The sequence below is a fragment of the Urocitellus parryii genome, chromosome 7 (assembly GCF_045843805.1).
Source record: "Urocitellus parryii isolate mUroPar1 chromosome 7, mUroPar1.hap1, whole genome shotgun sequence".
Classification (NCBI taxonomy): Eukaryota; Metazoa; Chordata; class Mammalia; order Rodentia; family Sciuridae; genus Urocitellus; species Urocitellus parryii.
In genome coordinates, this window is record NC_135537.1 from 147,151,230 (window position 1) to 147,175,956 (window position 24,727).

The 24,727-nt window shown below is 41.7% G+C and overlaps 2 protein-coding genes across 3 annotated transcripts in view; one reads left to right on the forward strand and one right to left on the reverse strand.

Moving 5' to 3' along the window:
• Positions 1 to 4,921, forward strand: part of Taf15 (TATA-box binding protein associated factor 15) — a 30,702-nt gene extending 25,781 nt beyond the window's left edge. The window contains exons 12-16 of the mRNA XM_026380261.2: positions 1,624 to 1,716; positions 2,380 to 2,461; positions 2,581 to 2,669; positions 2,791 to 3,331; positions 4,589 to 4,921. Of these exons, the coding sequence (XP_026236046.2) occupies positions 1,624 to 1,716; positions 2,380 to 2,461; positions 2,581 to 2,669; positions 2,791 to 3,331; positions 4,589 to 4,628 (845 nt within the window). The 3' untranslated portion in view covers positions 4,629 to 4,921. The remainder of the gene's footprint in view (positions 1 to 1,623; positions 1,717 to 2,379; positions 2,462 to 2,580; positions 2,670 to 2,790; positions 3,332 to 4,588) is intronic.
• A 7,123-nt stretch (positions 4,922 to 12,044) lies between these two features.
• Heatr9 (HEAT repeat containing 9) lies at positions 12,045 to 23,589 on the reverse strand. 2 transcript variants are annotated; one of them, XM_026380270.2, is made up of 15 exons: positions 23,502 to 23,589; positions 22,232 to 22,281; positions 20,701 to 20,882; positions 20,450 to 20,460; positions 20,070 to 20,128; positions 19,819 to 19,875; positions 19,136 to 19,193; positions 18,624 to 18,754; positions 15,321 to 15,503; positions 14,827 to 14,919; positions 14,603 to 14,722; positions 13,711 to 13,784; positions 13,089 to 13,140; positions 12,584 to 12,670; positions 12,045 to 12,395 (listed from the first exon to the last, which is right to left on the reverse strand). In XM_026380270.2, the coding sequence occupies exons 1-15, from the start codon at positions 23,587 to 23,589 to the stop codon at positions 12,045 to 12,047; spliced, it is 1,596 nt and encodes a 531-aa protein (XP_026236055.1). The 2 variants fall into 2 exon arrangements, with proteins under 2 accessions (XP_026236055.1, XP_026236054.1); XM_026380269.2 differs by having other exon boundaries at positions 20,070 to 20,126; positions 20,334 to 20,460.
• Positions 23,590 to 24,727: the final 1,138 nt, after the last annotated feature.

A 24,727-nucleotide genomic window follows, 5' to 3' on the forward strand; every position in this document is an offset into this window, starting at 1 on the left:
TAAATATTTAAAAAAAATTCTCTCTATAAAAAAAAAATTACTGCATATTTATAAGATGGGCACTTTTTTTTTTTTGTCCTGAGGATTGAATCCCAGGCCTTGCTCATGATAGGCAAGTGCTCTACTACTTACGTAGACTCCCAGAGCTAGACACAATTCTAAGAGCTTTATATGCATTAACTCAGTTTAATCCTTATAGTAACCTAATGAGACATACACCCTACTCCCATTTCACAGATGATGAAATTAAGGCACAGAACCTGAGTAATTTCTAAGGTCACAGAGTTAGTGACAACATCAGGATTCAAACTTAAACAGATTGACTTCACTGTCTCCAAAGTACTTAACCATACTAGATTGACAGGTACTTGAGGTCCTTTCTACTTATGAGATTTTTGTACTTGTATCTTCCAGAACCCAGTTGTATTTCTTTACTTCTTCCTATCTGTGTCTCTATTTTATTTTTTTAAACCAAGTCTTTGAGCCCAAGGGCACTTAACCACTGAGCCCCATCCCTAGCCCTTTTTTGTATTTTATTTAGAGACAGGATCTTGCTGAGTTGCTTTGGGCCTTGCTAAATTGCTGAGGCTGGCTTTGAATTCATGATCCTCCTGCCTCACCCTCCCAAGCCGCTGGGATTACAGGTGTGCACCACTGTGCCCAGCTAAACCAAGTCATCTTATGGCTTTTAGAAGACTGATATATGATTTGCTGCTTATGTCAAAGTACTTGTCATAACACCTGACTTCATGAGAAGTTGCCAGCTATAAAAACTACAGCTTTGGTCAGGAAACCACAGCCTCTAGATTTATAACCATTTTATGAATCATTGAGTACTTTTCTGGTTCTCTTGTTTAATGTAAAGTAAAAAGATAATTCTTATCCCTAAGATACCAGGGCATCAGAATATGTATATATATATATATATATATATATATATATATATATATATATATATATATACATACATACATGTATATAAGTAATTGCACGTATGCATGTGCAAATGGTGGAAGACAATCTCAAACTGTACTAAGTGCATTTGGTGAAAAATTAGTTTCTTGACTTTGGCAGCTTCCTCTCCCATGATCTGATTCCTACCTCCCTGCCAAAAAAAGGTAAACACAGTGGGCAGTGCATATATGTGAATATGTGGGTTCATGTGCACATGTATTCACTCCCTTCATGAAACAAATTGTGGCATAGTTCACATACTGTTCTATGGTTGGTTCTTCGTGTAAAAATAATAAGAAATGACTATCTCACATCAGCTCTGTTCATTAGATTTTGTCATGCCTTAGCAGTTACTTTGACTTTTTGGAACTCTACCATGTTTAAAATTTCTGTGAGGGCATGTCAGTTATTCCTCTGAAACTAAAAATTTCTAAAATAGTTTTATTTTTTATTTACTTAATTTTGAAATTGTTTTTAGTTGTAGATGGACATAATACTTTTATTTTATTTATTTAATTTTCATGTGGTGCTGAGGATTGAACCCAGTGCCTCACACATGCTAGGCAAGCACTCTACCACTGAGCCACAACCCTAGCCTCTAGTTTTACGTTTTTGTTTGGAGGTGGAGATGTGGATTAGTGTTTCCTCAAAACCATTCTTTTTTCATAGGAAAGGAATTCCATGGCAACATCATTAAAGTGTCTTTTGCCACCAGAAGACCTGAATTTATGAGAGGAGGTGGAAGTGGAGGTGGGCGGCGAGGTAAGATATTTGATGCTCATAGGTCTGGATAGTATATACAGGGTTTGAATTTGAGTCCATGTTCTGTCCCTGCTTGCATGAACTTGCTGCTATTCCTTTCTCTCCCTAGGTCTTTTTCCTTTTATCTTAAAATAAGGTTGGATACTGAATAGGGTATTAGGTAAATAAAGTATCATAATAGCTAAGAAAGTAGTGGAGAAGGTTGTAGAAATTCCTGTGGAAAGTTGCATAGAAGTTTGTTTTTCACCTGGAAATCAGAAACAATTGTTTAAATGACATCTACATAGGTAATTTATCTGAGTTTTTATGCTCCCTGACATGGCTTCTTTATTTGGTCCATTTCCTTTAATTTGGCATTTTCTCACTTAGTGTTTATCACTGAGATTCTCTAACCAAGTACAATATCATAGGAAGTGGACATTGAGTTTTTTTTTGTGTGTGTGCATTATTTATACTATGATTTGTGCCTGGAGTCTGTTATATTTTCTGCATTTCTAATTAAGGCCTCAAATCAGAGATTTATAAAACCCTACTGTAAGGGTTGATTTTTGAGGGTAACTGCTCAGGAAATAATGGACACTTATTTATTTTTTCTGGTGCTTTTCCTCTGTGTTGTTAATGTCTGCTACTGACTTTCCTCCTGTATCTACCTATTTTCCCCAGGCCGAGGCGGATATAGAGGCCGTGGAGGCTTTCAGGGAAGAGGTGGTGACCCCAAAAATGGAGATTGGGTTTGTCCTAATCCGTAAGTATTTAATTTACTTTGGTGGGATTAGTGATTGAGTTTGGGGTTGGAGGATGCAAGAAACAGTTCTGAATCTATTGGAAACTATCTAGGAACATTTTATTTTCTTCATTTCTCAGGTCATGTGGAAATATGAACTTTGCTCGAAGGAATTCTTGTAATCAGTGCAATGAGCCCAGACCAGAGGATTCTCGTCCCTCAGGAGGAGGTATGTTTGTCCTTTGCATCAGCCCTTTAATAGCTCCTACTGGTGCTTGTCTTCTGGCTAGCATCTAGGGAAGCTCTGCATTATTCTTCTGCCCTCATTGGTTCACATTTTTGCCTTACAGATTTCCGGGGGAGAGGCTACGGTGGAGAGAGAGGCTACAGAGGTCGTGGGGGCAGAGGTGGAGACCGAGGCGGCTATGGTGGAGACAGAAGTGGGGGTGGCTATGGTGGAGACAGAAGTGGTGGCAGTGGATATGGTGGAGATAGAAGTGGGGGTGGCTATGGTGGAGACAGAAGTGGGGGTGGTTATGGTGGGGACAGAGGAGGTGGCTATGGTGGAGACCGAGGAGGTAGCTACGGTGGAGACCGAGGAGGAGGCTACGGTGGAGACCGAGGAGGCTACGGTGGAGACCGAGGAGGCTATGGAGGAGACCGAGGTGGCTACGGAGGAGACCGAGGTGGCTACGGAGGAGACCGAAGTCGGGGGGGCTATGGAGGAGAACGTGGTGGTGGTGGTGGAGGCTATGGTGGAGACCGAAGTGGAGGCTACGGAGGAGACAGGAGTGGTGGGGGCTATGGAGGAGACCGAGGAGGGGGATATGGAGGAGACCGAGGTGGCTATGGAGGAGACCGAGGTGGCTATGGAGGCAAAATGGGAGGAAGGTGAGTTTTAGAATATACTTGTGAAATTTTTACTTCATTGCTCCTAGATTTTAGGATTTGAGCCCATTTTGTCGCATTTTTTTCATTTATCTAACTTGGACATTTTTACATTGGTAGCTCTCTCAGGATGGAGAAGATCCATTTAGTTCCTGCTTCAGCAATTTCTAAAATTGGTTTTCAAAATTCTTACTCATAAACTTTTATATTTGTGTGTGCACATAAATGTATGTTATTTTTTTCTCATTGCTAAAGATAATTGAGATTGAGAGATAACTTAAACTGTTTATCAATCAAGGGTTCTTAGTCTAAGTGAGGGGAAAGCACATCTTTCATAGGTTTGTTCTTTTCCAGTCATGTGGAGTACCCCACAATTATTTCTTCACAGATTCTGGTACCTGTTCCAGATGAAAACCACTGATAGTGGGGGAGTGTTGTGCATATAAATGGTGTGGAGTCAGAAAAAAATCAAAGAGCCAATGATGTAAAATAATGTCAGTTATTGTACTAAGGATTTATATGCCAAAGACAGTATAGGGTAGTGAGAGTAAGAATAGCATTTGGAGAAGAGCATGGTGTTGGGAGACAGATCCTCTTGAGTTCTGTTTCCAGCACTTACTATCTGTGTGACCTTAGACAAGTTATTGGACCTTTTGTAGCATCAGTAGTTTCATCTCTACAGTGAGCTAATAATGCTGCTTTGTGTAGTTGTATTAGATTATAACAGCTGCTGGTCCATTAGAAAGTACCTACAAATGTTGGCTCTTAGTAATTACTAATAGCCTAATTATCACCTGTTAAATACTGTGAAGTGTCTTATTACTTCAGTTATAGTTCTTTTGTTAATTTCCTGAGATAGATGTACTACCCATTTTACAGTCAGAGACATATAGTAACTTTTCCAAAGTTATGTAATAAAATTCTTTCCCAGAATTTACACATGAACATGTTTGCTTATTCCACTATGCCACTTCTGTTTGGAGACTGGAACCAGCACAGTCTTTGATTTGAAATATTAAAATGGTTTGGAGTCTTTATTCTTGGTGGAAAACAGTTAAAGAGAGTGATAACAGAGCTTTTAGGAACTTTCTGACTCAAAGCTGATAAATTAGACATTCATTAAGTATCTTGTAGTAGTATAGAAATAGGTATGTTGTCATCACTACAGAAATTGTCTAGGCAATGCCAATCACTAATAGTATGCTGAAGAAGTATCTTGGTAGAAAATTAGAATTTAGTGTCTCTATTTTTCATTCCTAGAAACGACTACAGAAATGATCAGCGCAACCGACCGTACTGAGGACTGTTTTGAATGTTTCTTTGTCTCTGACATGATTCATAATGAAATTGCCAGAGTTTTGCCTGCTGCTTTCCTCGTGGCCTCTTGGGTAGTGAAATTAAGTGACATTTGGATTTTTATTTGGGTGGGAGGGCTGGGGCAGTTTTTTTCTTTTAGAAATGTCCATTGAAAATTCCTTTTTTAGTTTTCCATTCTTCTTCTTCCCAAACCCTTGAAGCTAAGTGCATTGTAAAATATTGCCAAAATGGAAAGTGTTTTGTAATACTGCAATAAAGGCTGCTTGTTTTTGTGGACTTTTGTACATAAATGCATTGTTCTGTTACACTAAGGACTAATTGACAGCACTAACTGTAACCCTAAAGAATTAGGAAATGAATTTTACTCCAGTAAATTAAAATTTTACTTTCAATAATATTTATTGATCTCTTACTCTATTTAGAATAGTAGATCCCAAGAATAATTACAAGTCAGAATCACCAGAGGAATTTGTTAAATCACAGATTCCAACTTTATAAGGTGTGAGGAATTAGTACTGGGAATATTTATTTAGATCAACTTTTGATTTTGATATGGTTCTGTTACACTATTTTACAATGAGAACCATTTACTTTGGATAGTGTTCTAAATGCTAGGAATCTGGAATTCTGAAGGGTAAGCCGAAGAGTAATAAGAGTTCAGCAAGCGAAATAGACATTGTATGTGTATTTTATTTGTTGTTTATTAGAGAACTATTTATCCTACCTTAAATACGGATAAGGCACTGGATCACATGCTGGATACATTGCTGCTCAAGTAAATAGCATAGTTTAATATAAACGATCCAGTGTGTTCAAGGCTCATTGAAAGTACACTCAATCCACTAATGGAGCAGGAAAGGCCTTTTTTTTTTTTTTTTAAAGTTGTAGACAGAATACCTTTATTTTATTTGTTTTTTTCTTGGTGCTGAGGATTGAACCCAGTGCCTCACATGCAAGGCAAACACTCTTACCAACTGAGCTACAACCCCAGCCCAGGAAAGGCACTTTGAATAAAAGTGGAGATCAGGGCTGGGGATGTGGCTCAAGCCGTAGCTCGCCTGGCATCAATCCTTAGCACCACATAAAGATATTGTGTCCACCGAAAACTAAAAAAAAAAAAAGAAAAAGAAAAAAAGTGGAGAGCAGTATAGTGTGACCGGAAGGAAGAGTTTAAAGGTGGACATGGAAAAAGACTGGAGAGGTAAACAAGCTCTATGATAATGTTCTTGCATTACATTTTTCACCTGGCTCCAAACCGGGAGTTTTTAGAAGATTAAAGATGGAAATGGCTGATCTGATTTGAGAGGGAGGTATCAGCTGAAATGATTATTGATGTTGCCTTATGAAAAGGCTGACTGGAGACAGAACAGTTGAGAGATCATATTGGCCTGAGTTCAGATAGTGATGAAGGGGAAGGAGATAATAGATTTTAGAAGTGAAGAGGGAAACCTGATGAAATGTAGCTGGTTATCAGTAAGATTTCGGAAAGGAGTGAAGCTTCTGGCCTGGGTAGATGTGCTTTTCATTGAAGTAGGAAATAGTTTTCAGGGCAAGATGGCAATTAACTCAATTTTAGGTATGTTAAGTTTGGGACAATTGTGAAGCTTCTAAGTACAGACACTCAGTAGGGACCTTGATGTCTAAATCTGCAACTCAGAAAATGGCTTTGAAGGCCATACTCCTCTGATTTTCCACCTTACTGACCTGTTTGCTTTGGTAGCTCCTCATTTTGACCTTTGTGTATTAGAAGTTTCTTAAGGTTTATTCTAAGTACCTTTCTCTATTCTACTTATACTCACTTTTACCCTAGACAAGTTTATCCAGGCTGTGGTTTTATAAACTATCTAATGACAAATTTATGTCTCTAGTCCTGACCTTAAATCTCCCCTCTCCTAGTTGCTTTCTTGACCTTTCTACTTGGATATAAAATAGGTACTTAAAACTTAACACGTACCGAATAGAACTTTCATCATCTCATCTCATGCAAATCAGCTTTTTAAAATATTTTTTAGTTGTAGATGTACACAATATCTTTATTTATTTATTTTTTTAACGTGGTGCTGAGGCTTGAACCCAGTGCCTCAACACATGTGAGGCAAGTGCTCAACCACTGAGCTACAGCCCCAGCCCAAAAGTTAGTTTCTTTTCAGTGTTCCTAACCTTAGTAAAGGTCTTCACCATCTACCCATGTTAGATCCAAACTTAGAATTTATCTTTAATTTCTCTTCATCCTGTACATGCAGGTTCTTTTTATTCTGTCTCCAAAATGTACCCTGAAGCCATTTTTATATTCTTGATAACAATCTTGGTACAAGCTACAGTCATCTATTCTGGGCAGTTGTATAGACTGTTATTCATAGATCTCTATACATAATCTTGCCCTTCTAAAATCTAGATATTTACATAGCAGCCAAATGATATGATAAAAATGTAAATCAGACTGTATGTCTTGATTCTTTAAATCCTTTCAGTGACTTTACATTGCACATAGACTATAAATTCCTTACCCTGATTTATAAGGCCTTATATGATCTGACCTCTCTTTTCCCCCCACAAACCTCATTCATAATATTTATTCATACTTACCTTACTGTGGTCATAATTACCTTGTTTACCATAACTACCTGGGGCCAAATCTTTTTTTTTAATAAAAAAATTTACATGCCTCAACACATTAAAGTATTTTTAAAATTTACATGTAGCTTGTGTAAGACCTAAAAATGCACAACTTCTAGAAGAATAGGAAAAAATGTATAGTCTTGGATTGGACTAAGATTGCTTAAAGAGCATACAAAAGGGAAAGATCCATGCAAGAATTGGTAACTGTTGCTTCAAAATACAACATTAAGAAAATGAAAAACTAACATCCTTGTTTTTAGTCATTGAGGAATGTGGCCATAATTCTTAATAGTATCAAATATGCTTTTGCTTCAGTGTCTTTGAACATGTTTTTGGTCTGGAATTCTCCCTCCATAAATATTCCCATAGCTCTATTTCTTTTCACTACAGTGTTGGGTTAAATTCTACACTCCCATATCTTCCCTGGCCATTACCTTGCCTCATACGGGTCATTCTCACATCACCTCTTGTAGTGTCTTTATAATACTTAGTACTATGTGAAATGATCTTTTGGTCTTTGATTTCTTTCTCCCTCATTAACTGTTTACTTTTCTATTCCAGTGCTTAAACAGTGGCAGTCACAGAGCAGGTTTTTAATAAAATTTAAATGAATGAACCTATTACAGATTTGAGATTCATCAGTGTATAAATGGGAATTGATGAGATTGGATATGATTAAAATAAAACTGTCTAGAGCAGTAGCTGTATATGAGAATTAGGAAAATCTTTGAAAATACAAGGACGTCTTGGTTTTACTCCAAAAAAATTGAGACCTGAGCATTTAAAAAACTAGGTGATTGTAGTTATGGGAGACAGTGTGTAGAAAGAGGAACTTTGCCTTGAACCCTAAGATATACACTTTAAAAAAGGAGAAGAGAATTCGGAAACAGACTGGGGATAACTAGCAAGGTATGGTCAATAGAACCCAAGGAAAGAGTGAGAACCTAAAGGTGTCAAGTGCTCAAGCCAGGCCAAGTCATGTGAAGGATAGAAAGCCTTAATTACATTTAGCAGTATGAAAGTTGCAAATTATTTTAGAGAGATTCTCATTGTTGGTACTATTGACATTTTTGGTTAGGTCGATCCTTCTTGTGGAGGCTGCCATATGTATCATAGGAGGTTTAGCAGCATCCTTGACCTCTACCTACTAGATGTCAGTAGCAGCCCCTGCCTCCTAAGTTGTGATAACCAATTTGTCTTCAGACATTGCCAGATGTCCCCTGGCGGGGGTGGGGGTGGGGGTTGCAAAATCACCCTTTATTGAAAACCACTGCCTTAGTAAAAGCAATTTGGGGAGAGAATTGAATTCTGAATCCAAACTAAAATGAGATGAATAATAGAAATTAGAGAAATGGAGACAGGTAATGTGGACAACTAAGAGTGGTTAGAGGTGGGGTGATATGAGAGGAGGCAGTAGGAATAGGGGCTGGTGAAAAATTATTCTTAAGATGGGTGAGAATGGAAGGAAGTGGAGATAATCGGCGTTCAAACTCCTTGAAGGAGTAACATCTACAACCATGGCAGAGCGTTTACCTTAGAAGAGAATGTATTTTCCATTGTAATTAGAGGTGGGGATAGGTTCAGATGCTGATAATAATAACAAATGACTAACATTTATTAGGAATTTACTCTGTGCCTCTCACTGCTCTAAGTAGTTTATGTCTTATTAATTTATTTAATTCAACAATGTTATGAGGCCAGAAGGTGTAGGATACATTTCACAGAAGAAGTAGATACTATAAATGATTTGGATTGTTATTAGAAAGGGACTTTCCAGAGGGTGCAGTGAGGAACAGAGGCACTAAAAAGTGAAGCAACTTGCCCAAGATCAAATATCCAGTAAATAACAGCTAATTTATAATCCATGCATCTGGCTTTACAACCTGTCCTTTTTACTCTATACATAAGGATGTTTATAGCTGAGGTGGCAGGAATTTGAGGTAATTCCATCTGATGTCCGTTCCCCCGCCCCCTTCTGATGACAAAGTACAATGGTCTGCTAAAAGTCTGAGGGAAGTGATATGGAAAGTTTGAAGAGACTATAAGAGATGTGAGGATAGAAAGAAGGCTTGAAATAACCAGTGGGAAATGGGGAAATGTTATAGCTAGGAACCCATGAAATTGCTAGGTAACTTAAAGCAAGAGGGAAGTATGTGGCGGTACCATTCTGTATGGATATGTATGTTTTATGTTTTACTGGTCAGAGTTGCTGGGGTCAGAATGGTTGATGAGTGGGGTTCAGGCAGAGTAGGAGGAAAAAAAGTAAGTGAAAGTAGTAAGATTGTCAAGACCTTAATGTTATATGATATTCCAAGAATTTATAGTAGGTATAGTAAGAGTAGGTATAGTAAGAACTGGACAGATTGAAGGTTTGGATCAAGAAGAGTAGGGTGTTTAAAATTTGGGAGATTAAACAATTTCTGAGGATGACAAGGTAGGTGTGGCTATGAAAGTGGCTAAAGTGAATGAAAAGGAAAAGTCCTTGTCATTGAGATCAAGGGCTGAGGGGCTTGTTCAGAGGAATGGCATTAGGGAGATGCCAAGATTGAGGTCAGACAATGAAAGAGGAAATGGGTAAGTGGACCAGAGGATGGTATAGTTGGTTGGAGGGTAGGCCCCTCAGAGAAGCACTGATTTTCAGATTAAGGTAAAGGATAGTGGTGACATTGAAAGAATGTAAAAAAATGAACATCATCTGAGATTTCAGGAAGAAGCCTGGTCAAGAGAACAAGATATTAGGTACAGCAAAGAGATGAGAATATTTGAGAAAGAGGGATATGGAGGTGTAGATGCCTCCAGGTGGCCATCAGAGGGAGCATTTGAGACAGGATAGAGAAGAAGGCTGGAGTGGGCTTAACATTTTGTATGGTGTGTAAGGATTAGTCCCAGTAGATCTTAATGGTTGAGATGATTGGGTATCTTTGGACTCCTAAAGAAGGGAACATTGCTTGAATTAAGTTTGCTTCTAAGGTTTTTTTTTTTGTTTGTTTGTTTTTTAGGTGAGTACTGGGGATTGGACTCAGGGGCACTCACTACTGAGCCACATCCCCATTCCTATTTTGTATTTTATTTAGAGACAGGGTCTCACTGAGTTGCTTAGCCCCTCGCCGTTGCTGAGGTTGACTTTGAACTCGTGATCCTCCTGTCTCAGCCTCCTGAGCCACTGAGATTACAAGCATGTGCCACTGTTCCCGGCTCCAAGTGTTTTTGATCTGGGTAACTTTGGTACTGGGAAGGCTCTGGTACATTTGTGATGAACCAAATAGCCAATGTTTTGTGAAGTGGTTTATGTTCACTCTTGTCTAAAGTCTTATGGTGAGGATTGGTAAAATTAGGATTTTGGTGCTTCTGGCCAGAGACTGGTATCTGGCTGAGTGGTAAGACATCCTAAAGATACCCACAAATGCAGAGGAAAGATTAGAGACATCTAAGGAGGATTTTGCAGACATTGAGACCCTATAACATGGTTAATAAGGCCATGGATTCACCTACAGCCTGTTGAGGCTGAGACAAGTTTATTAAACTACAGGGTAGGCAAGACAGGAAGACTTCTCTATCTTTGGACTTTGTGCTGCTCTATTAGAGGGGTCCCCAGGCAGTGCTGCTTATACTCCAGAATAGCAAAACCACACTTTGAGTTTTTACTTAAAACCCCGAGGCAAGACACGCATCTAGTAGTGGTGGGGAAGATTGGGAGATAAAGCTGAGCAACATAATATACTAAATTCAGAATAACTGTTTGATCTGCTCTAGAGCCTGGGGTGTTGTAAAGCGGAAGAGAGCACCCATTTGACCTCTGCTTGGCGAGAAGAACTTGATCTCCTATGAGATCATTTCATTACAATTGGGGAGTAACAGGAGTGACAGGAGACAGGCTCATGTGACACCACTGAAGAAAGAAAAGGAAGTTCATATTTGAGTGTTTACCATGTAATGCCAGGCACTGTTAGTCTTTATATTAATCTTCATAGGTGTTCTCTAAGGTAATAGGCATGATTTTATTCAATTTATAGGTGGCAAAACCGTATCAGAAATGTTAAATAACTCTTCCAAAGTCAACGACGATCTATTAAGTCATGGGCCTTAGGATTAAATTTCAGATTTGTCTAACTTCAAAGTCTGGACTTTCCCTTCTTGAAAGGGGTGGTGGCTTGTTGGGACCGATGTGGTTAGTCCTTTTGGCAAAGGAAAACTGAAACTAGTAGAAATAAGGGGAAAACTAAATCTGTTTTACAGAGTAAATAGGGTCTCGAAGGGAATGACTCTGAGGTCAATAAAAACTAGCAATGTACTTAGCAAGTAGGTGCTGCAAAAAGATTGGTTGATGCTGATTAAAGCTTAAGTATGTCCTAGACACCTTAGTAGGCTAGGGTCGGGAGAGTTAGAAGAAATGGTCCAAGAACTAAGCCTCCTAGCATTTTCTCCTACATTTCCCTCAGCATCCCTCTTTAGGCAGACACTCAATTCTCTAGCTTTATCATCAAACAGACAAGGACTTGGTTTAGGGAGGCAGGCTGGCCCAGAGAAGTTGTGGCTCTGCCTTCCCTCTTTCCTCGATGAAAGGACATGTGATTGACTACATGGAAAGAACCCTTTACCAAGAGTGAGAAGGTGTATGTTCTATGCAACCTCTGATGAAGAAACAGCAATGGTGATTGAGAGAGATGTGGTAGGTATAGAGATATTCCTTTATTCAGGAAAGATGTATGGATTGTTTTCTTCAGGGAAGCATGGGAGTCATCCTCAGGGAGAGAATGGGGGTTAGGTCCAAAGAGCTGATCTATTTGGAGGATTGAGCAAGGATTCTCAACTGTTTCCTAATCCCTGGCTCCCAGGGGCCTGTGACCTCTGGTGTTTCTTTTTGTGGTTTACGGAAACAGGGTGAAAAAGCGTGCAATTTTTTCTTCTGATCTGACTTGGAGATGGACTTTGCAATAAGCAAAGGGTTCAACTTAGCAAGTCGAAAATCTTGAATATTTAACTCTTCTGGCTTCTCAGATTCCTTCCAGAATCCTGTAGGCTTTGCCTTCTCATTGGTCTTAGGTGCCTCATAGACATAGAAAACCTTGTTCTTCAGCATGTTTTGGATCCAGGGATCAGTTGAGGCACAAAGAATTAATGTTTCTTGTAGCTGCATTGAAACAAAAACTGACAGGGCTAGCTGAATTTGGACTCAGGTTGGAAGGGGAGGGATTACCCAGGAGAGGGGAAACTAGCCACAGGCCACTATGGCCTCAAGGACAGTGTCTGAGAACTTACCCCCTTTGTGAGATTTGGAGGAAGGGGAGAAAAGATTAGAAAGTAGCAGGAATATCTTACACTTTTCTTCATAGCCTGGTTCTCTTCCGTGTCTAACATGTCCAAGAGCAAGTAGAACACTTGTGAACCACGGATCCCCAGGACGCCCTGGCAGAGGCAAGTGAGACTGCCTAAATAGCCAGCCCTGGGAAGGTACCCATTCCTCTTTCCCATTCTAGTCCCTCTGGGATGACCCTGTGTCCTAGAGAGAGGAGGAAATGATGTTTCCCAGCTGAGATAACCCCTTCTTTGCCTTTTGAGCCACTGCATAAGGTTCTAATTCCCATTATTTACGAGGAAGAGTTGAGACAATTTCTACAATATCCAGTAACACTCATCTCTTGTCCCTTATCCTATCCATCTCCAAACCTAAAGAAAAAGTTCTCATGAGAGAGGGTTAGGATTCTAAAATTAACCTCCCCAAACTTGAGAGCCATTTCTTTCCCTTCGTGACTGCTCAATCACCCATGCCCCCTGCCCTCCACATATCTCAGGAATTGGGTCAGAGAAGCAGAGCCCACTTTACCAGAGAAATGACTGCTTCTTGGCGTGCAGCAGGATTTGGATCCATCAGTTGCCTGTGCAGAAGGGAGTAAAAATGTCCAATTAAGAGGGAGAATGGGAGGTAGTCTGGCTGCTTCTCAGGCCCAGAGTGAGTTGGGTCTAATGCTGATGTGTGATGCTAATTTAATTTCCCTCTCTCAGGTCAGGAAAGGCACTGGAAGAGGGAAAGTAGGTACAATAGTTTGCTACAAGGCACTTCCTATGATCAGGACTCACATCTATCCAGGAATACTTTTTTTTAATATTTATTTTTCAGTTTTTGGTGGACACAACATCTTTATTTTATTTTTATGTGGTGCTGAGGATCAAACCCAGTGCCCCGTGCATGCCAGGCGAGCGCATTACCGCTTGAGCCACATCCCCAGCCCCAGGAATACTTTTTAAAAGTTGCTTTCAAGTTACATTAATTTGAGCTTTACTGCAATCCTGAGTAGTATTATTGGCCTCTTTTCACAGATGAACAAAACTTCTAGGGTCAAAGTATGATTTAACCAGCAGCATAGGCAAGGTTCTCAGCCAAACCCTCAATTCCCTTTCCACAGCCTAGGATTTGTCTCTGGCAGCTCCCAGCCCAGGCCACTCACTCCTCCATCAAGTTCAGCATCATAGGCTTCATCTTGAGGTCTTCTATAGCTTCAGCCACAGCCTGCCTCACAGCCTGCAGAGGGATCAAAGTGGAACAGCAAAAAGAGGGAATGCAGGGTTGTACACTAAAGTACTGCACAAATCTTTATTGAACACTTCCATTTTGCTATGTACTGTCCCTGCCTTGAGTGCAGAGTCTGGTGAAGGAAGCAGACAAGCTAATAGGCAGTGGCAGTACTGCATAGGTGCACACGGAGGATGTGTGATTCAGCGTTGGGTACAAGGAAAATCTCCCCTGGAGGAGGAGGTGATGCCTCAGCTGAAACTTGAAGGGTAAGTGGGACTTAGCCAGAGCGGGGTGTTTGTGCAAAAGTCTGGAGGCCAGAAAAGTGCAGAGAGGACAGAGAGCTGAAAATAGTTCAGACCAATGAGGTGACCAAACTGAGATTCTTCAGAGTAATTACACTGGGACATTACGTGGAAATCAGGACATGGTTGTTCATATGTCTCTGAGGGACATCCGGGTGAGAAATGAAGCTAGAGAGGTAGGCAGGGCTCCAGTTGTGGAACAAAGTAAGCCAGCGTGAGGGCACCAAGAAAAAGTTTTGTGCAAAGCTGTGACAATGGGATCTACATTTTAGAAAAATGTTTACAGGAGTGCTGGCTCTGTAGCAAGCGATAGTATTGATAAAAAGTAAAAGAACATAGAAAATGGCAAGGCTGAATTTGGTGATTTGGGAAAGCTTCCAGTAGGAGGTGTCATTTGGAAAGGTCTTGAAAGAGCAACAGCATTTTAATAGGTGGAAGAGAACGGAGTCTTATAGTATGAGGCAATATTTTTTTTTTTTAAACCTTGCTTGGGCAACCTGGGCTTGGGAGCTGTGATCTCACATGGAAGGGTTCATTATGTGTCTTCCTCTTGAGCAGGTCAAATGTGATTTCCTCTAGTCCATGTGCCTGGATCTTTTCCAACCCAATGATTCTGAGCATCTGGATAGCTTCAAAGCGGTCCTGAGGGCAGGGGTGGGGAGGTATGGAAGATAGGTCCTACTTCTCATCATCCCACCCTGTCCAAATGCTGAGGAAAGAAGAGTAGAGGGCAGCCCAGAGCTCACCTCAAGGATAACAGCAGAACATAGCTGGTCCAGAATGGCCGTGATGACTGCCGCTGAGTGTACATGCATCACCTTGACCAGCATCCTAAGTGCCTGTGAGGGGTGAGGTGGGGCAGGGTATCCAAGTGTATACCTACAAGTATCTGAATGGCCAGATGGATTTGGGGGCTCAGCCTAGAGCTGGTGGGGAACAGGTCTGTTCCTTCTGTCTCTTTACCTCTTGAGTGAAAACACAAGTTCGTGTTTACACTTAGTGCACATACATAAATGAGCTCTCATACATATCAAATATACAAAGATGTGTACATTTATACGTCCACATAATCCTATACTTAAGCAAAAAATATCTTCATAAACACACAGAGGCCCCTTCTGTGCTTCCAGCCAAAGCATATTTTCTTGGGATGAGTATGACAGGACCCAACGCCACCCAAGTAAGTAGTGGTCTCTCTTTCCCCAGTGCTCCCCAGAGTCCAGCCTCCTTCCTTTCACACCTTCATCTGTTGGGTCTTGGGCCTTTGGCCCAGGCACTCCAGCAAAAACTCTTGGGCCATTTGGCTGCAAGGTCTCAGGAAACCTAAGCACAAGGCTGCCTCCAGGGCTGCTTCATGTGATGAATTCTTTATCACTGTCTGCAGCACATCCACTAGAGTTTCTTCATCTCCGATTTGAATCCTCTGAAAAGGAGATAGTAGTTGAAATGGACAGTTGGAGATGCTATGTCTTCAGTCAGGCTTCATGCTTTATAAAAGGGCTTATTCAAACCATTCTCCTTTCTCTCTAAAATGAATTTCATGCCACTACATTATTTCATCCACTTCACCTTATTTTTGCTGCCACCTAATTGCTTTTAGGCCATATCTCCTGATTTCTTCCTGACTTTATCTTGTAGAAGGAATGACTGTTACTTCTTTAATACTTCAGCTATCTTAATTCCTGGTATTTAAAAAAATACATACATGTAATTGATCTAATGGCTCTCCTCCAATAACCTCCTCCCTCTTCCTCAGCCAATCATACCACAGAGAAACTTAATTATCACCTGTCCCAGCAACTTCTCCATCATCTCCATTTCATGGATACCACTCTCTGAGCATCACCTCCTGTTTTTCCAGCTCACTTCCCAATGCCAACCATGGTTTGGTTCCACAAAGGACTAATGATCCCCTGAGCCTGCCACCTTTTCACTGCTCCTCCTCTTCCCTCTACCCAGCTTGAATTCCATGGTTCTGCTACAGTCATTACCCTGACTCACGCTCAACTTTTTTACCCACTCTTGTTTCATTATACTCCTTGACAGAACCTTGATGCTAGTTACATCCAGCTCCTCACTTACTCTGTGTCTGCACTTTCTGGAGGAAAATAGTCATGATTCATCTTGCTACATGTGTGAGCACAAACCTTAGGTAGATCTATTTTTTAAAAATCAATTATAGTTTTTCTTAAGGCAATTCTCTTTTCCTTTATTTTAATTCACACTTTTTCCTCTGGAGCCTCTAACATTTTTCCTCTATTTCACTCTCAGCTGATGGCTCTGCTTCCTACTTCACTAAGAAAATAAAAGCATCTAGAAAGGGAGTTCCAAATATACCTACCACCACCTCCATCTCACTTCCTCTTTCTTTCTGCTCTTTGCTATGAACTATACCAGATCTCATCCCCTCTCACCCACTCAAAGACACAGCTGCAACAACTCTTCTCACTCTCTTCAAAATCATTTCCTAATTAATGGATCATTATCCTCAGCATTGAGACTTATCACATTTCTTTCTGCCCAATCTCTCTTAAATCCACTGTAATCAGTCATTTACCACTATTGCACCATGAAAATGATTCAGTTAAGACAATCAGTGATGCCCACATTGTTATATTCACATATCAATCCTCAGTGCTTACATTTCCTGATAAGGTTCTTCCTTGACATATGTTCTTTCACTTGATTTTCAGAATTCCACCCTTTGGGTTTGTCATCCAACTTCATTGGGTATTTCTCAATAGTTACTGATTCCTTCTTCTTTTCTCTGACCTCATAACATTGGAATGCTCCAAACAGGAGTTTTGGTCTTAAAAATCTCATGTAGTTTAGTGATGTTGAGTGCCATCTGTATGCTTACAAATCCCAACTTCCTTCTCTAGTTCAGACTTCTCTCCCAAACTCCAAATTATACTTATCCAATCATTTATTTGCCATCTTCCTTGGAGCTACCAAAAGTCATCTCAAACTGGACTTTGGCTGTTACCTCCAGACCTGTTGTCTGGGAATTCCCTTAACCTTAATTGATGGCAATTTTGTCCCTTTAGTTACTAGGCCCCAAATCTTGGCTGCACCCTGATTTCCTCACTGGAGCTCATGTCCAGTCCAACAGAGTTTTACTTACATCTTGAACTTCATCATTTCTTAATAACTCCACTGTGACTACCATGGTCCAAGCCACCATTATATCTTACCAGGATTGTTTCAGTTTCAGTCAGAGTAAACCTTTTAAAACGTAAATTAGATCTTGTTACAGCTCTGCTCAAAAACCTCCCAAGTACTTAAAGTAGCCCAAAAGGCCACAGACAGTCTAGCCTCCTGTTTTAACTTCTCTGACCTGAACTTCTCTTCCTATTGCCCTCTGAATTCCTATTTCAATTCTGCCCCACTAGCCTTGCTGATCCCAGACCTCAGCAAATACACTCCTGTCTTCACCTACTGGCCCTCTTATGTTCAGCATGCCTTCCCTCAGATACCTGTAAGGCTAACCCCCTTACCTTCTTCACGTCTTTGTCCAAATGGACATTCTAAAGGAGACCTTCCAAAGGAGACCTTCCCTATTATGTTTAAATTTCATCCCATCTCCATCTCTGTTTGACATTCCTGGTGACCCTCCCCCTGTTATATAATTTTTTTCCATTGCACTTGTCACCTGACATACTATGTAATTTTCTAAGTTTTTTGGTTATCGTATGATTCCCTCCACTAGAGTGTAAGCTCCACAAGAGCAGGGATCCTATTTGGTTTGCTGATGTATCTTAAGGGCCTATGTTAGTGCCTGGCATATGGAAACTATGTAATATATATTTGCTCAATAAATGGATGAATGAAGGATTTTCTTTCATATGAAGCAGTGGTAGAGTCAAAGGAAGAGGACTCTAAAAGGAGGTGGCGAGGGGACAAAAACAAACTGAGAGAAGTGTCAAGAGAACTCAGTTGGGTTCTTGTCCCCTATGGACAGAGGTTTTGCTCTAATAGGTTTTTTTAGAGATAACAATAATGGTTACCATTTAGAGTTTGCTTTTTTTTTGAGAGCATTATAATTAGTACATAACTATATAACTAAATAACTACATAGTAGTTCCATAGTCCTTTTAAATTTTTTTTTTTATTTTGAGACAGGGTCTTGTTAAATTGCTAAGGCTGGCCTTGAACTTGGGATCCTCCTGCCTCAGGCTCCAGAGTCGCTGGGATTACAAGTGGGCACCACCACAACTGGCTTGGTGGTTAACCATTTAAAGAACACAGGCATTATAATAGGCATGATATGTAATGTCACGTAATCTTTCCAACAATGCCACAAGATAATAACTATCTCCATTTTAAAGATGAACAAACTGTGGCTCTGAAAGCTGGCTTTTCAGAGGTTGTCTGATTGGCAAGTGGACAAGCCATATGCTTCTGTTCAGCTCTAGAGGGGACTCCACAAGCACAATGCTTCATTAATCTGAAGGGTAGGTCACCTTCCTGTCCCAAACCCCAGCCAAACGGGTCATTTACCTTGACCTGCTCTGCACCAGTTACAGACTCTCCTCCCAATCACCTTGTCTTTAGGGACGGCAGCCCAGGAGTTCAGAGCTGCTCGTAGGCCCATCAGCGTCTCCATCCTTCGACCCTCATTTTTCCCCTTCAACTCTTTGATGAAAGCCTGGATCACATGCTTATTCAAGCAACCTGGATGGGGAGGGTTCTCAAGTCAGGGCAGAACTGCCAGGACCGCTCCTCTTTCAAGGACCCATTGAACTCCCCTGTATTCTCTAGACAGATGTTCCCGGTACTGGGTTTCAAGGTGCTTCCCATTTTCCCAGGACACCTGAGCAGCTGTCCGAGCATGAACACAGTTCCAGAAGCTCTCCTTTTCCTCTTCAATCCATTCTCCCTTTTCCCTCCACCTTCCTCTCTCTGCTCAACAGCACCTAGGATAGTTTCCAGACCCTGCCAAATGCTAGGTTGGAGAGGGTGCACACTCCACTCCCTTCTGCCCTTACCCAAAGAGAAAGTGGCTGCACTTTTGCACCTCCCCCAGCCCCCTGCCCAGGGAGAGATCAGACTCACCTAGGATGGCCAGGGTTCGATAGGCCTCATACTTCACTTTCTTTTTACCAGAGTGGGCCTGATTTAAGAAAGAGGTGATGGAAACAGCATCAAGTGATGGAATGTCAGACTTTAGGGATCATGTCAGTTTAACTTCTCAGTTTTACCAAAGAAGAAACAGACCTAGAGAGTGACCTGTGTGTACTGAAATAGGGTTCAGACAGAATGGTGCAATGCAAGGAACCCTGAACCCGTGAGTTAGACTTTTATTCAAATCTCTATCTGGTATCTAGCAGCCACTTGGCTTTCACTAAAAACCCTTGGATTCTCAGAGCTTTTACTTTCTTATTAGAAAGTTAGATACTAAAAACTATTCCTAATGTTGTAGAATTTAAATGAGATTATGGATTAGAACACTTGCTCCTAGGTGTAAATTGATGCAGACATGGAGTATTGTTTCAGTTAAGGTAGAGAATGAGCTCAGCCCCAGTTCTTGGCTTTTCAGTGTACCATCTTTTCTGTTAGATTTCCCCTTTCTTCAAGCTGTTCTTTAAGGAACTAAGGGCATGGTAACTCTTTCCCCACTGGATGTGACCTATCAGTCTGGCACCCTGGGGAGTCTTGTTTTGTGTCTGTGCATACACTCCGCACATTTCAGACCCTGTTTCCTCCCTTTTTGAACTCCATGTAGCCCCAAGACTCACCACCTGCCATAGTGCCTCCATGACAAACTTGTCTCTGCTGCCCAGGCACCCCAGAGCCTGCAGAAAGAGGTTGGAGGAAAGGGAAGAGAGCTTGGCCACCACCTCCCAGAGTTCCTGTCTTTTGGACACAGCTGGAATTTACACTTGGAACACTACCTCCAAACCCACCATTCACCTCCAGCTTCTTTTGGCTTTCCAGCTCAGCCAAGTTCTACCTGAAACAACCCTCCTCCACCCTTGCCACTCCTCACATGTGCTGCATAGAACTGCTCATCCTCTCTCGGAGATTTCAGCATTTCTGTAAGTTCCTGCCCATCCAAGCCAGGCAGTGGCAAGGAAGAAAGAGAAAGATAAAGAACTTCTAATGAAAGGAGTTCAACCAATCTCCCCTCTAATCCCCCTCCACCCTCTGCACAAGCAGGCAAGGACTGAGCACTAAAGGATTGTGTGAGCCCAAAGTAGAGGCACCCACCAGGAGGGAGTCTCCCCATTCTCCTTCCCACAAGGGTCCTAACCTTTAATCTTTGCCACTTCTGGGGGTCAATGATAGGTTCGAAGGGTCTGGATCCCACCTGGTATCTTGTAGCCAACTTACTCATGGGGGGATAGCAGTTTGGGATGTGGGTGCCCTCTTTGAGATACCTGTATGAGAAATTGCACAAGCATCCTTGGTTTCCCTTGCTCTTTCCTCAAGTCACAACCCCAGCTCTGCCACAGGGACTCAGTCCAGCTCAGAGTTCAGACCAGAGAAAGACAGTGATATCTACCCCAGGTCCTCTCTGGGACCTGTAGGCAGATTTGCTGCCTCCTGATCCCCAGGCCTTCCCTGTTTTTGCCCTTCTTCTCTTTCCTAGATGTGGAAAGTACAAAAAAACCCCACACCTAGCGTTGTCTCTCATTTTCCGTAACATCTTCTCGTTCTCCCGCTCCTTTTGCCAGTCATACACGGTGAGCCAGTGTGTGTACATCTCAAACTTCTTGGAGTAGCAGGAAGGAACTAAGTTCAGTTTGCCCCGGTGCTGCCTCCAGCACTCCGGTTGTAGGGGAAACTCTTCCTTTGGTGACTGAAAGGTGTGAGTGGCAGAGTAGTCAGAGGGGCCCCCCCAGACTTTTACTTGAGTTCTGGGGTCTGGGAAGGGGAGAGTAGAGGAGAAGAGGGTGGGGTGAGAGAGACACCCTCTAGTCTCCCACCTGGGCTGGAGTTACAGCTATCTCCTAACCCGCTTCATGACTTGGGCAAGTTATTTCACCTTGCCAAGGTCTCAGACCTCTCATCTATAAAATGGAGCTAATAATCCTTGTTCTTCTGTTCCCCTCTTGAGGTTGTCTTGAAGAACAAAGAAGGACCAGTTTGCAAAGCAACCTATAAGTTGATCTGAATACAGTTTGGTTATTTGGGGATCTTAAAGCATTTTGAAAGGGTCATTGGGTCAGGGACATGAAAGGGCAAGAGTTGGGGTTGAGTGGATTAAAGGAGGGGAAAAAATAGACTACTGATCATTCAGATATTTATTGAATATCTGCTATCTGCTAGGGATGCAGTTATCTTTCCTGCCTTCATGAACATAATAGGTTAGTTAGGAAAGCAGACTTTCTTCAGATAATCTAGCTCTTAACTTTGTGTGTGTGTGTGTGTGTGTGTGTGTGTGTGTGTGTGTATGGTACGCGTTCCTGCAGTACTGGGATGGAGCCCAGGGCCTCATGCATGCCACACAGGTGCTCTTACCACTGAGCACACTCCCAGCTCTTAACCGTAACTCTAGCTCCATTGTAGTGGGGTTTTGGGGTGGGGCAAGGACTTTCTCCAAGGGTTTGTCTGGGATCCATCCTTGTCTCTTCTCAAGCCCTCCTATATTTACAACAGATCTCTCTGTGCAACAGGGAAAGGAAACTTCAGTCAGAGGTTTTTAACTGATTGTCATGATTTCAGAAAATGGAGCTCTGACTTATGGTGAGCAGGGTTTCCAGATTTAGCAAAGAATAAGCAAAACAAACAAAAGCAACAACAAAAACCCAAATGTCAAGCTCAAGTTCAACCTGGATTTCAGGTAATAAATGAAAAATTTGGAAATTTTGAACATATTTATACTTAAAAACCATTAATTGTTTATCTGAAATTTAAACTTAACTGGGCATTTTGTATCAAAAAAAATCCCCATGTTAACCAATAAAAAAGACTCCCATGAGTAAGCACTCCCTGCATAGCATGGGCCTTATAGATTTTGTGACTTAGCAACTCTACAACAGGTGTGCAGGGGCTGATCTGTGACAGAGGAAGCTCCTGAGGCTCAAAGAAGAAAGTGACTCATCTAAGAGTGTCAGGTTTCTGTGAACTGATTTGCATGGAAAGGAGCAGTTTGCTGTCCCTGTGCTTTGACACATCTCCTGGAGTAGCAAAAATTAGAGGTCTTACCTGGTAGTAGGACAAGGGCAGCAGAGCATGAGTCATGACTTCTTTGAGTTCTGGCAAGAGGATAAGAGTGCATGGTGATAAGACAGCAGGTGCAAAGTGGACAAAAGAATCATTCATTCAGGCATTTGTTCGTTAAGCACTTAGTGAATGCTAGCATCAGGTATTTTGCTAGATACCAGGAAGGTAAGTAAGTAAGGCATAATTACTGCCCTTAAGGGGGCTCACAGTCTTACTCTCATAGTACTGTGCTACTCAACATGTGGTCTGTGGAATGGCAGCAGTGCCAAAGCCTGGGAGCTTCTCATAATTGCTCAATCTCAGGTTCCACCTTAGACCTGCTGAGTCAGAATTTTCATTTTGACAAGATTCTAGGTGATTCCTATATAACTGAAATTTAAGAAACTAGCAAGGCATTCTTAATTTTGGCTGCATAGTAGAGTTATTTGGGGGGTCTTTGAGCATAACTAGACCCTACATAAGACTAACTGAATTGGATACTGTGGAAAAAGGGCCTAGGCATTTTAGGATGCTCCCCAGATGATTCAAATATTCAGTTAAGGGTAAAAACTATTGGCTCCTTCAGTTTTTCAAACAAATGTGTGCAAGAATCACTTGGAGAGCTTTTTTTTCAAACACAGATTTCTGGGACGTTTAGTATAATTTCTGGGACTCTTTGTCTCTGATTCACTGGATTTGGGGTGGGCTCTGATAATTGGCATTTCTAGTAAGATGATGATGCTGTTGCTCCTGGGACCACATTTTGAGAATGAAGGAAACAGAAATGTTTCTTAGTCATTAACAGAGAGAAACAAGTATGGAGACAGATATAGGTGATAAACCCACAGGCATCTCACCTAACCCGGCTGGGAGGATCTGGGAAGGTCTCCAGAGGAGATTTATACACAATCAGTCTTCATACAAGTAAGAGTTAGCCATATAGAGCAGGGGAAATAGCGTTAGAACACACAGGGAACACCTTATGTGAAGACTTGGAGGTGTGAGAGTTGGGGTGGAGAGCAGGGTGCAGATGTGGGAGCAGAAGCCGGGGAGACACACAGGTGTCCCAGATTAAGAGGATCCTGTAAATCCTGCTGCAGAGCTAGACATTTACCTTGAGGGCTGTGGGGGAGCCATCAATATGTCCAGGGGCCTGCCTTGACCTTTCTAGTGGATTTGCTGAACTTAGTGCCCTGCCTGGAACTGGGAGCCAGGTAACCTTGCCTTTTCAGGCTCCTGTCCCTGACTCTATTCCTTTTCATTCCAGCCTCACCTTTGGTATAGTATGTATCCTTCAGCCATGGGTACCTGAGCATTGTCCTGGTGATTTCAGAGATATCAGCTGATTTTACACGGGCCATCTTCTTCTCCTGGTGGGGTTAGAGGCAACCTGGGGGGCAGTCGGAAATTCAGGGCTGTGGGGGAATGGTGGCACAACTGGAGAAGACCTATCCTCTGGAACAAGAAGGATCATTGAGGTGTCCAGATTTTGGAGGTAGAAGTTTCCAAGTGTTAGCAACCAGATCGCCTTGGTAAATAGAACCCTCAAGTTCCATTCTTGAGCCCCACTCCTGGCATCTATTGGCCTGTGGACTGAACTGGTTACTTGATCTACCTGAGCTTAACTTTCCTCATCTGAAAAGTGGAAAAGTTATGCTTGTCTGGTTAACTACCAGGTCTGTGGCGAGGCATAAATTAAAAAAGAAAATCAAAGTATTTGATGAACTGTTGGACTCAAGTAAGTCCACATTAGGGGCAGGGGTTGTTCTCAGGATATGCCATTAGGAAGATGTGATGGACAACCCCTTTTATATACACACTCCCCTTCTTGGTTGCAAGAGATAGTACCAGCAGGGCGTTGTGGTGCATACCTATAATCCCACTGACTGAGGAGACTGAGGAAGGAGATCTAAATTCAAGGCCAGCCTCAGCAACTAAGGGAGGCTCTAAGCAATTTAGTGAGACCCTGTCTCAAAAAATAAAAAGTCTGGGCATGTAACTTAGTGGTAAAGTGCCCGTGAGTTCAATCCCCAGTACAAAAAAAAAAAAAAAAAAAGTGCTGGGGATATGGTTCAGTGATAAAGTGGATTCATTCCCCAGTTTTCTGGTGATATTAAGTCTGATTAACAAACAAACAAGCAAAAAGAATATCAAAGATCTGTTTTTCCTGCCTCCCACTTTTGCATATGCTGTTCCCACTACCTATCACTCCTTTCCCTTCCTTTTCTACCTGTTAAACTTGACTCAAATCGTTCGAATTCCATATAAACATTCCCTCATCTTAGCCAGGCATGATAACGTATGTCTATAATCCCAGGTACTTGGAAGGCTGAGGCAGGAGGATTCAAGGCCGAATTCAAGGGCAGCCTTGGCAACTTAAACCTGAGCGTAGGAACCGAGGCATTTAAAAATTAAAATTAGGAGCTGGGATTGTGACTCAGCGGTAGAGCGCTTGTCTAGCACGTGCAAGGCCTGGGGTTTGATCCTCAGCACCACATA